The following is a 15,268-nucleotide window of genomic DNA, read 5'->3' as shown; positions in this document are numbered from 1 at the left end:
TGAGATATTAAATGAGTATTTCACTTCAGTATTTACATTGGAGATGGATATGGAACACAGAGAACTTGGAGCAATAATTAGTGATACGTTGAGAAGTGTCCATGTTACAGAGGAGGAGGTGTTGAATGTCTTTAAATGCAGAAAGGTAGGTCATTCCGAGTCCTGATCATGTGTATCCCAGAAGTTCATGGGAGTCTAGGGAAGAGATTGCTGGGACCCTTGCTGAGATAGTTGTATAATTGACACGGGTGAGATGCCAGAAGACTGAAGGATAGGTTAATGTGGTGCCATTATTTAAGAAAGGTGGTAAGGAAAAGCCAGGGAACTGTAGACCGATCAGCCTGAGGTCAGTGGTGGGTAAGTTGTTGGAAGGGATTCTGAGGGACAGGATTTACGTGTATTTGAAAAGGGATTTGATTAGAGATGGCCAACATTGCTTTGTGCATGGGAAATTGTGTCTCACTACCTTAAGTGAGTTTTTGAAGAAGTGACAAGATTGATGAAGGCAGAGCAGTGAACGTTGTTTACATGGACTTCAGCAAGGCGTTTGACAAGGTTCCATATGTTAGTCTGGTAAGCAAGTTAGGTCACATTTGAGCTAGCCATTCGGATACAAAATTGGCTTGAAGGTAGGAGGCAGAGGGTGCTTGTGGATTGTTGTTTTTCAGATTGGAAACCTGTGACCAGTGGTGTGGCACAAGGATCGGTGCTGGGTGCACTACTTTTTGACATTTATTTAAATTATTTGGATGTTAATTGAAGAGGGATTCTTAGTAAGTTTGCAGATGACACTAAAATTGGTGGTGTAGTGGCAAGTGAACAAGGTTATTGCCAAAGATTGAGGATGGAGTTTAATTTAGATAAATGTGAGGTGTTGCATTGTATAAGGCAATTAAAGGTAGGACATATACTTAATGGTAGGTACCTGGGGAGCGTTGCCGAACAGAGAACTTGGGGTGCAGGTTCTTAGTTCTTTGAAGGTGGAGTCACAGATTTACAGGGTAGTGAAGGAGCTCTTTGTTACACTTGCCTTTATTGGTCAGTGCATTGAGTATAGGAGTTGGGATATATGTTGTGGCTGTGCAGCACATTGGTGAGCCTACTTTTGCAATACTGCATTGAATTCTGGTCTCCCTGCTAAAGGACAGATGTTGTTAAATTTGAAAGGTACAGAAAAGATTTACAAGGATGTTGTCGGGGATGGAGTGTTTTGGCAATAAGGGAGAGGCTGAGTAGGCTGGGGCTATTTTTCCTGCAGCGCCCGAGGCTGAGGGAATGACCTTAAAGAGTTTATAAAACCATAAGGGATGCGGATAAGGTGAATAGCCGAGATCTTTTCCCCAGGGTAGAGGAGTCCGAAACTAGAGGGCATAGGTTTGAAGTGAGAGGGGGAAGATCTAAAAGGAACCTAAGGGGAACGTTTTTCATGCGGATGGTGGTGCGTGAATGGAATAAACTGCCAGAGGAAGTGGTGGAGGCTGGAATAATGACAATATTGAAAAGGCATCTGGATGGGTGCATGAATAGGGAGGGTTTAGAGGAATATGAGCCAAATGCTAGTAAATGGGACTATTAGTTTAGGATATCTGGTCAGCATGGATGAGTTAGACTGAAAGATCTGTTTCTGTGCTGTACAACACTATGCTGCCAGATCTGTGGAGTTTCTCCAGCATTTTCTGTTTTTGTTTTAGGAAAATCACAACCTTGGTTTCACCTCGAACCCACGACTGCCTTCTAAAGGTTGAACATAAGTTCTGCCTCTGCAAGATACTAAAGAAATTCCTGGAAATGTCACTCATCTGCTGTCGCTAGCTTCCGCTAAACATGTCAACAATTTCTGAAGAAAGGTCACTGGGCCTGAAACGTTAACTCGGATTTCTCTCACAAATGCTGCCAGACTGGTTGAGTTTTCCAGCAAGTTCTTTTTGTTCTTGTTTCTGATTTCCGGCATCTTCAGCTCTTTCGATTTTCTGCTGCTACTCTGCTTGGGTTATGAAGGTGACTTCCAGGATTCCTGCACAATGTCTTGCTCCATGATGTGCGATGACATTTTAGCTCCATGCAGCTGTGCATTCCTGGTGTAATTTGCTATTCCAAAGCATAATTTTCTTGATAAATTACACTCCATACATCCCAGGCCTGGACCTTGATGGTTATACAGCACAGAAAAACTAAACCCTGGCCCCAAATGGTACCACATCAATGGTTAATCAATTTAGCTGAGGCTGAGGTTGAATTTCCACTTCAAGCAAAAAGTGGCAGACATACCCAGCATTCCTTGTGATTCCCAAGTGAATTCATACCACTTGCGCACTCTGTTCTGAACGAATCGAGGAATTCTGTAAGAGTTCATATATCTCACAGTGTTATCCATGCAGTTTCGAAAATAGGTCTGTCCAGCAGTGGCTGCGCCCACCACATCTCTCATCTGTGGAAAAATAAGTTCAATGGATTCCAATCAAAAAAGTCAAAGCACTCCAAACCATCACAATACAACTCAAATACCTAATTATGGATTTACATCAGTGGTGCAAAGTTCAAACAGGAAGAATTCATCAAGAGTGGTTCATGGCTGTTAGAGACAGGTGAATAAATTTCAGAAAGTCTTTGTCTTGATTTATCCCATTTGTAGGAACAAACAGTTATGGTGAGATGATCAATTTTCCCTTCTGCTCCCCTGAACATGGAGACAATTTGAATGATCCCAGAGATGAACACTGTACAAGGTTCTCATTGTTGGACAGTGCTTATCACATCACTGTGTGACTTTCTCTGCTATGGCTTATGACGTCTATGGAATTATCTTGTTAAGTTTTTTTAAAAATTGCTTCTAGGTTCATAAATAAAGTTCATTCTTTTAAAATTTCTTTAGGTATTAAACAAAATAGATGAAGTTGGAACTTCTTGAAACCAAAGTTGATAGTAGATAAAATGAGGGGTAAGGCCAACAGTGCATGGGCCCAGACATTTAGTGTTTGTTACAAACTTTTGCCCTCCCAATACTAACCAGTGCAATCCTTGTTCAGATCTGGTAGCTCACCACAGACCAGGGATCGAACCCTACTCTGTATGATTTAGAATCACAATGGAAGTGCATCTACCAACTGACTCAATGGAGTGATGTGCTCAGGCCACATTGTGATGCAGGGTGGGGAGGGGTTGGAAGGAGGAAATTTTTGAGCCTCTGAATGTAAGGTCATAATAATTGCGATCTGATGTGATTCTTTAATCCGAGTTAATGAAATAACTGAAGGCTTATATATAGTTTGTCTTGTACCTCAGGTCCAGATGTTTATATTCAATATCATATATTTCTCTCACAGACAGAAAGATCTAGTCTGTTAGTTTGCATCCTTTGCGTTGATACCTGAGACTATTTGTGAAGGAATATGGGGTTGGGTATGTAAACTGAATGAGTGGTCTTATTTATTTCTCTGTTTGTCTCATTTACTGGTGTAACTAATTCAAGTCACTGATTTTTACCATAATGTTAGGGTATGATATTGAAACATCATTATCAACATCAAATGTCAGTGGCCAAATGAATGACTTTATCTTACAAGGCCTCTCCTCTAGCTGTTAGTTTTGGGGTAAGGTGTGCAAATTGTTCACTTCTTTGTATATACTTATCCCTACTCCGTATTGAATCAGTTACACCATCTAGCTCTGTCTGACAGCCAGCAGATTTAACACACAGATACCTGGCAAGATCAACTGGCTGAGGAAGTGCTTATCAAGATAGAAAACCTTGTATTATTGTTGACGATGAGCAATATCCAGAACTATGGTAGAATATCATAGTTGTAGTTTATCAATTGTTAAATAAAGATATATTATTTATTAAGCATTATTAAGCATTTATTAAGCAGAGAAGCAATAAGCTCATAACAGTAGCCAACCATTCTTCTTTATAGAAGCTTATGAACCTGCTTTCCATGTTTCTTTTTGCATTTTCAACAGTTTCAGTGCTCATTTAGAGTCATAGAGATGTACAGCATGGAAACAGACCCTTCGGTCCAACCCATCCATGCCGACCAGATATCCCAATCTAGTCCCACCTGCCAGCACCCGGCCCATATCCCTCCAAACCCTTCCTATTCATATACCCATCCAAATGCCTCTTAAATTTTGCAATTGTACTAGCCTCCACCACATCCTCTGGCAGCTCATTCCATTCACGTACCACCCTCTGCGTGAAAAAGTTGCCCCTTAGGTCTCTTTTATATCTTTCCCCTCTCACCCTAAACCTATGCCCTCTAGTTCTGGACTCCCCGACCCCAGGGAAAAGACTTTTTCTATTTATCCTATCCATGCTCCTCATAATTTTATAAACCTCTTAAGGTCACCCCTCAGTCTCTGATGCTCCAGGGAAAATAGTCTCAGCCTGTTCAGTCTCTCCCTGTAGCTCAGATCCTCCAACCCTGGCAACATCCTTGTAAATCTTTTCTGAACCCTTTCAAGTTTCACAACATCTTTCCGATAGGAAGGAGACCAGAATTGCTTCTTTCATACCTGACCAATCATAATGGAGAAGATAAAGACTCCTGTGAAATAATTGACAAGTTGAAAGAGGATTTCAAATACTGTCTGCGGGTCCGGTAGCCCTCCAATTGTAATCAGAGTCTTCACTGCCCAGTAGTAGCACCTCATGTAACTACAGGAGAAGGAAAAGAACAGTGCATGATACTCCAGGTTTTATAACAAATCATTTCCTCTGAGATTACAAAAATAAACAATAATCAATTTGAGATGTTTATAATGATTAAAGAATTTGATGGGATAGATAAACAGAAACAATTTCCTCTGTTGGCTAAGTCTACAGTGGGGCCATAACCTTAAAATTCAAGTTAGACTATTCAGAGATGATGTCAGGAAACATTTCTTCACACAAAGGTTGGTCGCTATCCAGAACTGTGTCTCCTGAATTGTTGTTGATGCTGGATCAAAAGAAAATTTCAGAAGTGAAATTGTTGGATTTTTAAGGAATATTTTCAGGAATATAAAATCAAGGTGAGTAAACAGAAGTAAGATACAGATCAGCCATGAAAAGGGAAGGCAGTTGAGGGACTGAATGCTCTAATCCTGTCTCTAATCATAACAAAACACCTAATATCCATAGTTTCTCCTCTCACCTACTGAAGGTACTAACATTGACTGGGATGTTGTCCAATGGTACCATGAGTCTTCTGATACTTCACCCAAGTGATCATTCTTCAGTATTGACTCTAGGGAGCAACAGACTGTCTGACCATTTAAGGTAGCACAGCTAACACCTTATCGTTAACTGACATCCATACACTCACATTTTCCAGATCAGTTTAACAAATAGTTATCAGGGGTAAGAACCGTACCTGATTATTTTTGTCTTCTCCCTACCCCAGTGTAGTTGCCCACCTTCTACCTAGGCTAAGCTGACTCCAGACCATAAGTTAAATATGGTACAGCTTAAAGGCATACCTTGTGCTGCATTTACTCAATGCTACTGAGGACCAGTTAAGTAAATATTTTCAAGTTAACTATGTTTGCAATTTCCACGATGGCTCCAAATGATGGTTATTTATTTTTTCTATCAGTTCTGTGACTACAGATGACACTGATAAGACAACATTTATGGCCCATCTCCATTTGTGCTTTGGATGTAGGAAAAATAAAGTGCAGAAAACAAAAATAGTCCAGTAGCCCTTTCCCGATTGATGTTACCTGGACCATCAGAACTGTACTTTCCTGCCCCACTCCTCACCACCCTACAGGCATGTCATCTCCTAGGTGATGCAGAGAACCGAAATACTCTAGAAAATTACTGTCTGACCACCTCAGGCAATAAATTACAGTGCAGAAGTTCACATAGGCCATGTGACATATGATGAATTGATGTATTTCCTCTATAGTACAATATCTGCCTGAGTCAAGAACTAGATCAGTTTGCTCTTGAAAAGAGAATCAGCACCATTGCTCCAAGTGACATTACATTTCAGAGGCTCACCACCGTCTGGGAAGAGCCTCAGACATCCATTTGGAAGTTTTATTTTAACATTCATTCATGCCTATTATTTAATCTCATGTTCCCCCAAGAATATACTATCAAACCTATTCATCATCTGAATAACATACTTGCAGTTCTCTGGGTTTATGATTTACACTGGGAGGAAGGACATTTTTTTAGACATGAACTCTCTATACTCCTTCCAATTGCAGCATTCTTTGCTCCTTTCTCCTACCCAAGTCGAAATCTAGAAGACCACTGTCAAGAAATAACTGTCAGGCCCAAGGCTCCTCAACAGTTCAGCCCCCACAACAGTTACTACACAGTTTCAAATTTTTTAAGATCAAAACAACTCCTCGTCACTGCAAGAAAATGGTACCAAAACCATTTTTTGGGCAGCTGAGGAACCCTTGTAGCATATTTAAAATGGCTATCTCAGGAACTGTACTGCCCAAGACTAATGGCCAGGATCAGGATCAGGTATTAGTGAAGTGCTAAGTGAGAAAATGGCACTGGTGTTGCAATGACTTGTTTCACATGAGAGTGTTGGTGTTTAAGAATCATGCTTACTGGAAAAGATCACTTGTAAGTAGCAATGTTTGATGTGCTCAACTCCCGTTCTCCTTCTCCTTTTCAAAACATAATTTCATGGAACAATGTCCAAAGGAAAAGCTGTACCATGCAGACAGTATTAAGAACATAGGTTACAGTATGGTCATTAAAATAATGATAAAAAACAAAGTTGCATTTATTAAGAGTCTTGCAAATCCTCATAACATTCCAAAGTGTAGTACAGCCAATGATTATTTCTGAATTACAATCACTTTGGAATGTAAAAAATACAGCAGCCAAACTTTGCATGGCAAGTTCCCACCATCAACACTAAGATATCTTTTCAAGAGCAAGCTGACTTCAAATAGATATTGTACTGTATAGAAATGACATTGATTTTTCATGTGTCACATGGTCTAAGTGAGCTTCTGCACTGCAATTTCTTGCCTGAGGTGGTCAGACAGTAATTTTCCAGAGTATTTCTGTTTTGTGTGTTACCTAGGAGATAACATGGCCGAAGGTTTTGAGGAGATAACTGAGATAAAGATCAGATCTCTTAAAATCAGTTTTGTTGAACCTGATTGATGGATAAAAAAATGGCTCATTGGAGAAATATGGAGGGATGTTTTCTACATTTCTTTTACCTTCAGTTTAGACAGCTAAATTGGCTTCAATTTAAATTTAATTTGCAGTCAAATGAAGTGTCCACCAAAGGTTTGAGTTCAAGCATCTGGTGAATGCCTTGACCCATGATTTCCTGACTCATGGTGAATGTGCTAGAACAAAACATAGCCTTTAAAAATATTATTAATGGGATTTGGCCTTCACTGGCTGGGCCAGTATTTATAACCCATCCATAATTGCCCTGGAGAAGATGATAGTGAGCTGCCTTCTTGAACAGCTGTAGTTTTTGCAATGTAAGGATACTTGGAGTGCTGTTAGGGAGTACCAGAATTTTGATCCAGAGACAGTGAAGGAACAGCAATATTTTTCCAAGCTAGGATGGTATGTGACTTTGAGGAGAACATATGGGTGGTGGTGTACCCTTGCAACTTCAGCCCATGTCTTTCAAGGTGCTAGAGTTCACAGGTTTGGAAAGTGCTGTTGAAGGAACTTTGGTGAGTTACAGCACTGCATCTGTATATGATAGACACAATGCATCAGTGGTGAAGGAATTAAATGTTGATAGTTGTGGATAGGGTGTGAATCAAGATGGTTGCTTTATCCAAGATGATGTCAAGCTTCTTGAGTGTTGTTGGAGTTGCACTTGTTCAGGCAAGTGGAGGATATTCCAGCAGAACTTCCAACCTGTGCCTTTTCCATGTTGGACAGGAATTGAAAATACAGGAAATGAGTTACTCACTGCAGAATTCACAGCTTCCAACCTGCTCTTGCAGTGGCAGTATTTGTGTGACACTAGTTCAGTTCTGTTTGTGGTCATTGGTAACCCCAGAATATTGTTTCCTGATTCCTGGGATAGCAAGCCTGATGTAGGAAGAGAGACTGGATCGCTTAGGACTATATTCACTTGAGTTTAGAAGATTGACGAGGGATCTTATAGAAATCTAAAAAATTCTAACAGGACTAGACAGGGTAACTGCAGGAAGGATGTTTCTGATGACCAGGAATTCCAGAACAAGAGAGCACAATTTAAGGATATGAAGTAGTCCATTTAAGATTACGATGAGGAAAATTTCCAAACATGAATGTTGTCGAGCTCTTGTTGTATACAGATGCAGATTTCTTCAGTATCTGTGGAAATGTGAATGCTGAGTATTGTGCAGTTGACAACTCCAACTCTGAGCTTATGATGGAGAAATGGTTCTTGGTGAAGCAGCTGAAGATGGTTAAGCTGAAGATACTACCCTGTGATGTCCTGGGCTGAGGTGATTGATCTCCAACAGTTTTCCTTTGTGCTTAGTAGAACTCCAATTAACAGAGAATTATCCCTCTCATTCACGTTGATTCCCATTTTGTTCGAGCTCCTTAGGCCATACTCAGTCAAATGCTTTCTTGATGTGAAGGGCAGTCCCTCGTATGTTACCTCTGGATTTAAATTCATTGGTCCATGTTTGACTAAGATTGTAATCAGGTCAGAATCTGAGTGGCATTTACTGAACCAAACTGAATATCAGTGATCAGATTATTCCATTGCAAATACCACTTGATAGCACTGTCAATTACCCCTTTTCATCACTTTGATCATCGCAAGTAGATTGATGGGGCAGTAACTGGCCCCTCTGCAGGTTGGATTTGTCCTCCGTTTTGTGCACAGGACATTCCTGGGCAATTTTGCACAATGTCAGGTAAATGCCAGCTTTGAAGCTGTATTGGCACAACTTAGCTAGGAATGTGGCAAGATCTGGAGCACAAGCTTTCAATATTATTGACTGAATGTTATTAGGTTCATAGTTTTTGCAATATCCAAATTCTTGATACAATTGAATTGAATTGGTTGAAGACTGACATCTGTAATGTTGGAGAATTCGGAAGAAGTTAAGATGAATCACCCACACAATTTCTGTCTGAAGATAGAGGTAAATGCTTCAGCTTTGTCTTTTGTACTGGTGTATTGTGCTCTCCCAATATTGAGGATAGGAATGCTTGTGGAGCCTTCACCTCCTGTTAGCTGTTTAATTGGATGTGGCAAAACTGCAGAGACTGGATCTGATCCACAGGTTGTAGGATTGCTTAGCCCTATCCATTGCATGTAGAACTATGTTGTAACTTCATCAGGTTAACACCTCATTTTTAGGTGTTCCTGATACACTCTCCTGGAGTCTTCATCAGATAAGGGTTGATCTCCCATCTTGATGGTATTGGTGGATTTGCTAGGCCATGAGGTTAGAGATTGTGGTTGAATGCTATTCCTGTGCTGCTGGTCTGTAGCACTTCATGGATGCCTAGTTGCGTTTCAAGATATATTCTAAGTTTGATCAATTTAGCAATGTGGTCGTGCGACATAACGTCATGGAGGTTATCATCAATGTGGGGATGGAACATTGCCTCCACAATGTGTAGTGTTCACTCCTAACAATACTACCTTAGATGGATGGATCTGCAGTAAGTAATTGGTAATGATAAGGGAGAAAGTGAGGACTGCAGATGCTGGAGATCAGAGCTGAAAATGTGTTGCTGGAAAAGCGCAGCAGGTCAGGCAGCATCCAAGGAGCAGGAGAATCGACGTTTTGGGCATGAGCCCTTCTTCAGGAAAGCTTCCTGAAGAAGGGCTCATGCCCAAAACGTTGATTCTCCTGCTCCTTGGATGCTGCCTGACCTGGTAATGATAAGGTCAAGTAAATTATTCCTCTTGGTGGCACCACCTACCATAGACCTAATCTAGTAACTATATACTTTAGGACTTGGTCAGGTGGTCAGTAGTGGTGCTATCAAACTACTCTTAATAAAGGACATTGAAGTTCCCCACCCAGTACATTTGTGTACATTGAAATACATAGAACATAGAACATTACAGCGCAGTACAGGCCTTCGGCCCTCGATGTTGCGCCGCCCTGTCATACTAGTCTGAAGCCCATCCCACCTGCACTATCCCATGTACGTCCATATGCCTGTCCAATGACGACTTAAATGCACTTAAACTTGGCGAATCTACTATCATTGCAGGCAAAGCATTGCATACCCTTACTACTCTCTGAGTAAAGAAACTACCTCTGACATCTGTCTTATACCTATCTCCCCTCACTTTAAAGTTGTGTCCCCTTGTGTTTGCCGTCCCCATACTTGGAAAAAAGCTCTCCCTGTCCACCCTATCTAACCCTCTGATTATCTTGTATGTCTCTATGCTCTTACACACTGAATGCTTGTGCTATTTAATATTCAACATAGAGAAATACTGACTCATCAGCCAAGGGGGGAGGGGGTGGAATGATATAACTAGCAGGAGACTTACTCGCCCATGTTTTACTTGATTAGATTAGATTAGGTTCCCTACAGTGTGGAAACAGGCCCTTCGGCCCAATAAGTCCACATCGACCCTCCGAAGAGTAACCCACCCAGACCCATTTCCCTCTGACTTATGCACTTAACACGATGGGCAATTTAGCACGGCCAATTCACCTGACCTGCACCTGGACTGTGGGAGGAAACCGGAGCACCTGGAGGAAACCCATGCAGACATGGGGAGAATGCACAAACTCCACACAGACAGTTTCCTGAGGCCGGAATTGAACCTGGGTCCCTGGTGCTGTGAGGCAGCAATACTAACCATTGAACCATCGTGCCGCTCTGCAGATTTAATGGGGTCTATATTTAATGTTGAGGACCTCCAGGGTAACTGTTTCCTGACTATATACCACAGTGCTACAATCTCTGGAAAGTCTGTTTTGTCAGGAGGACACAGTAGTTTGATACAATGGAGGCCATTTAAGAGTCAGCCACATTGCTGACTGGAGACACATGCGGGCCAAACCAGGAATGGATAACAGATATCCTTCCCTAAAGGACTTTAATGAACCAGGTGGGATTTTACAATTGACAATAGTTACATAGCCTTTAGGCTAGCTTTCAATTCCAGGTTGTATTAAATTATGGTGGGATCAAACCTGTGGCTAATGCAATCGATATGTAGTCCCTAGGTGTCCAAATAGCAGAACTCATAGAGCATGTTTTCAACCCAACAGTGGGAACCTAATGTCTGGAAAATTTACAGGTCCTGGTTTGCCTCCTCAGCTGCATAATTCATGTGACAATATCATTAAATATGATATTGATGGCACTATGGTTTGCACTGCTGCCTCACAATGCCAGGGACCTGTGTTCGATTCCAGCCTCGGGGGACAGTCCGTGTGGAGTTTGCACATTCTCCCCGTGTCTGCATGGGTTTCCTCCCACAATCCAAAGATGTGAAGGTTAGGTGAATTAGCCTTGTTAAATTGCCCATAGTTTTCAAGAATGTGTAGGTTAGGTGCATTACTCAGGGTAAGTATAGGATAATAGGGTAGGGGAATGGGTCTGGGTGGGTTATCTTTCACAGGGTCAGTTTGCACTTGTTGAGCCGAAATGCCTGTTTCCACACTGTAGTGATTCTATTCTGTTCTAAAAGGTAAATGTCCTAATTGGGCTCCAAGTGCAATCAATGGTGCCAAATGTTACCTGGACGCAGGAGCTCCTGAAGACATAAGCGGCAAAGACAGATAGCAGCCGCGATAGCCGCGACAGCCACACAGAAGAAGAGACAGCACCTCAGAGGGCCAGTAACCTCACTGAACACCAAAGTGGACCAATGACAGATAAACATCATGATCCTGTGCAGAGTCCCCCTGCTTTTAACTTCTATCAACTTTGAAGCCAATCACCGTGCACTAACATGCACTAGTGTGTTCGGATTTGTTAATTTTAACTTTGAAAGTTGTATTCTCACCCTCCCCAGCCCTTCTAAAAGTTTTTCAAGGCATTCAATGAGCCTTTAGGTGGAGGCAAGTAGGTCCCTCATCCTCCCTTACCCCCAACTCTCCCTTTGAAAATTGTATTGGGTTCCAGAGGTAGTGGGATCCATTAACCTGCTTTGGGAATGCTGACTCACTCAGCAATTGAGAATCCGTCCTTCTAGAGAAGGCAACAAGTTGAGAGCCATACATCAAATAGCATTTAATTCTATACTGTTAACTGCAGGAGGATATTAAAAAGAATCATGTGATTTGAGGGAACTATTTTAAACATTTTTGTGCAAACCTTCCATTTCAGACATCTCCTTGAGTGATTTCCTGCCATTGTCTTCTACTGGTGCTCCAGTAGAGAATTGCGCTCTCAAAATATAGACACATATACATCGAACAGAAAACCTTTGGAATAATTAAAGGTAATAGATTTAATTTAGCAAATTCTGACATGGAAGCATGGAAAGATACATACCTGTTCCCCTCACCATCATAGACCCACTTTGTGGCTCCAATTCCCTCATAGTCAGATGCCCAGTAATATAGACAGGCATTTATATGGAGGCTGTACAACAGATATATTGTGGTCCTTATAACTCTGTAAAACATAAGGCATTATTTTATATTCAACACTAAGACATTTTAAATATAATTGGAAAACTAGCCATTGATTTATTTGTTACACGAAAATTACTCTGTGCCTCAATATCAACACACTTGTGACAAATCAGTACTGATACTGCCTGAGCCTCATCAACCCACAGTATGACAGAGCTCTGACTGTATTTCTGTGACTCACTGTCCCTTTACGTGAGGGAACTGTGATGCATTTTAAGATCATAAAACTCTTAGTGTAGAAGCAGGCCATTCAGCCCATACCACCCATCCAGACCCACCCTTCTGCCCTATCCCTGTATTTCCCATGGCTAACCCACCTAGTCTGCATATCCCTGGGCAATTTATCATGGTTAATCCACCAAATCTGCATATTTTTGGATGGTGGGAGGAAACCAAAGCACTTGGAGAAATTCCACACAGACTTGGGGAGAATGTGCAAACTCTACACAGGCAATCACCTGAGGCTGGAATCAAACGCAGGTCCCTGGCGCTGTGAGGCAGCAGTGCTAACCACTAAGCCATTGTGTGTCAAATTTACAGAGGCCAACATTCTTTGCTAAGGTTTTAAAATTTGCAAAAATCATTCACAGAATCAAATTCAGAGTCACCCAAACTATATGTGGCACTCACCATTTCCAGCTGTGGTGGTGTTCGGGCGGTGATAGGGGTGAGAGTAATGGGGCCAGGTGGATGGATGAGGATATATTGAATTGTGCATACTTTGCACATTTGTGGTTCACTGAGATAGTGGCACATTTAAAACAGCCATTGCTTTCAATCAGAAGCAATTTTTGTCACTTAGGCCTCTCAAACACAACTCATGGGATTTACAGATTTCAAGAAAAGGTCAAAACCTGCCTGAATTCATTGGACAGATCAGGCACCTTTTTAAAATTATTAAGAATAGACATTAATGTATGTGAAAGGTAGCAATATCTTTAGAACTATGAAACTGTTCAGTCATTTTGATCTACTGCTATTTAAATTTTGAAATAAAATCATCCTATGTCTGGAGGTTATGAGGGCAAAGGGGGACATGAGTTGGTATGAGTTTTTACCAATTGCCATGGAGATTATAGGGGGCTTCATGGGTTGGCATGAGTTGGTACTAACTTGGCATAGTGCTAACATGGGGTAGTGGTGATGATGTTGGCATGAAAGCTATGAGGCATATGATGAAATCCCTCCAGTTATATGCATTTTGTTGCACTGAGTAAGTTAGCCACCTATGGCTGGCAACATTTACAGAACAAATAGCTCCAAAATTTATTAAGTAGCCATGTTGATTTCTGATCAGCATTATAACCAAGACTTATTGCCACATTTTCAATAGGCCACTGAAGTGGAGTTCAAAACGTTACAGACAGAGATTGAAGGTCAATGAATTGGGAGATAGAGGTGTCGTCTCTCTGTTAGACGTTCTGATCCTTAGTTTAGGGAAGGCAATTGAACTACATTGAATCTAAACTAACTGTAGTTAGGGTTGCAGTGAAAAGTGAAGAGCAGTTGAAAAGCTCTGAACAGCTGGGACTCAGGGAGCTGAAGTTCCAGTTCATTGTTTCTGAGGTTGTTGCAAACAATGGTCTAGCTGTCAGTTGGGGTAAGAGACAGAAGCAGACTCCATATTAGGCAGAACTGCCATTAAATGTGCTACTAAAGTCAGCTGAACTACACAGGTTTAGTACATGAGGAATCAGGGAAGTCCTACAATACTTGAATAGCTCTAGATAATGAGAATTTGCGAAGTCCCAAGAAGGTTTCAGAGAAGCTTTATATAATTAATAGTTTGGTACAATTGAGAGTGACACTTGAAAATCCACAGTAGTGTTTGCTTTATGCAACTGAGCAAGATTAGGTCTCAGGGACAAACAGCAAAGTTTTAATTTGATGAAGCTAGCTATCTGTGAAAAGCTAGAATTGTTGCCTGTGATTAAGTGCTACAGTCTAGGGGATTGTGGACTAGAAAAGGAATGTGATAAACCAGAATAGGAGCAGTCATTTAGATAGTCTATGGCTCAGGAGACAATTTTGATAGATCAGCTAAATAGATTGCAATCCCTTGAGAGGTTTAATGAGATATGCATCGTGTCATTAACTTCTGGGGCAGATACTGAGAAATCAATGTTTTGATCACACTCGCTATTTGATGTATTCTCGTGGTGTTTGTTCATGGTCTATTACCTATATTTACCACATGTTATTTCTGGATGTTGGAAATAAGTTGTACATATAATGTAAATTATATTACTGTTCTAACATAACAGAGGAAAGTTTATTGCTGTTTGTTCAAAACCATGAAATCTTGCAGCTCTATTCTCTGAGTAAGTCCCCTCAAATTTACCTTTTATCTGTTTTAAAACATTTACTGGTCCAAATGGGACTGAACATAAAGTTGGTTACGTAGTCTGAGATCATAACATGTGACATTGGAACTCGATGAAAGGCATTATGTAGAATCATTGAATTTTACATATAGAAGGAGGCCATTCAACCCCTCATGTCTGTACTGGCTCCCAAAAGAGCTACCCAGCTAGTCCCATTCTCTAGCCCTATCTCCATAACCCTCTGACTTCATCACTTTCAAAAATATATCCAACTCTCTTTTGAAATCTCCTATGGAATCCGTCTCCACTACTCTCCCAGGCAGTACAATCCAAATCCTAAAAATTCTCTGAGTGTAAAGAAATTTTTTAATATCTCACACCTAGCTCTCCTGCTG

The 15,268-nt window shown here is 41.0% G+C and overlaps 1 protein-coding gene across 8 annotated transcripts in view; it reads right to left on the bottom strand.

Moving 5' to 3' along the window:
* Window positions 1-15,268, bottom strand: part of LOC122558548 (cyclic nucleotide-gated channel beta-1-like) — a 204,313-nt gene that overhangs the window by 38,530 nt on the left and 150,515 nt on the right. For all 8 annotated transcript variants that reach the window (XM_087996039.1, XM_087996040.1, XM_087996043.1 and 5 more), the window contains 3 exons: window positions 12,407-12,529; window positions 4,513-4,654; window positions 2,269-2,428 (listed from right to left, as the gene is read on the bottom strand). In XM_087996039.1, the coding sequence (XP_087852165.1) occupies window positions 2,269-2,428; window positions 4,513-4,654; window positions 12,407-12,529 (425 nt within the window). The remainder of the gene's footprint in view (window positions 1-2,268; window positions 2,429-4,512; window positions 4,655-12,406; window positions 12,530-15,268) is intronic.

Source organism: Chiloscyllium plagiosum, unplaced genomic scaffold, assembly GCF_037043375.1.
Source record: "Chiloscyllium plagiosum isolate Xiang-an unplaced genomic scaffold, Cpla_swu_hap1 HiC_scaffold_17, whole genome shotgun sequence".
NCBI classification, from domain to species: Eukaryota; Metazoa; Chordata; class Chondrichthyes; order Orectolobiformes; family Hemiscylliidae; genus Chiloscyllium; species Chiloscyllium plagiosum.
The sequence above is the reverse complement of the archived record's forward strand: the minus strand, read 5'-3'. Positions and strand labels throughout refer to the sequence as shown.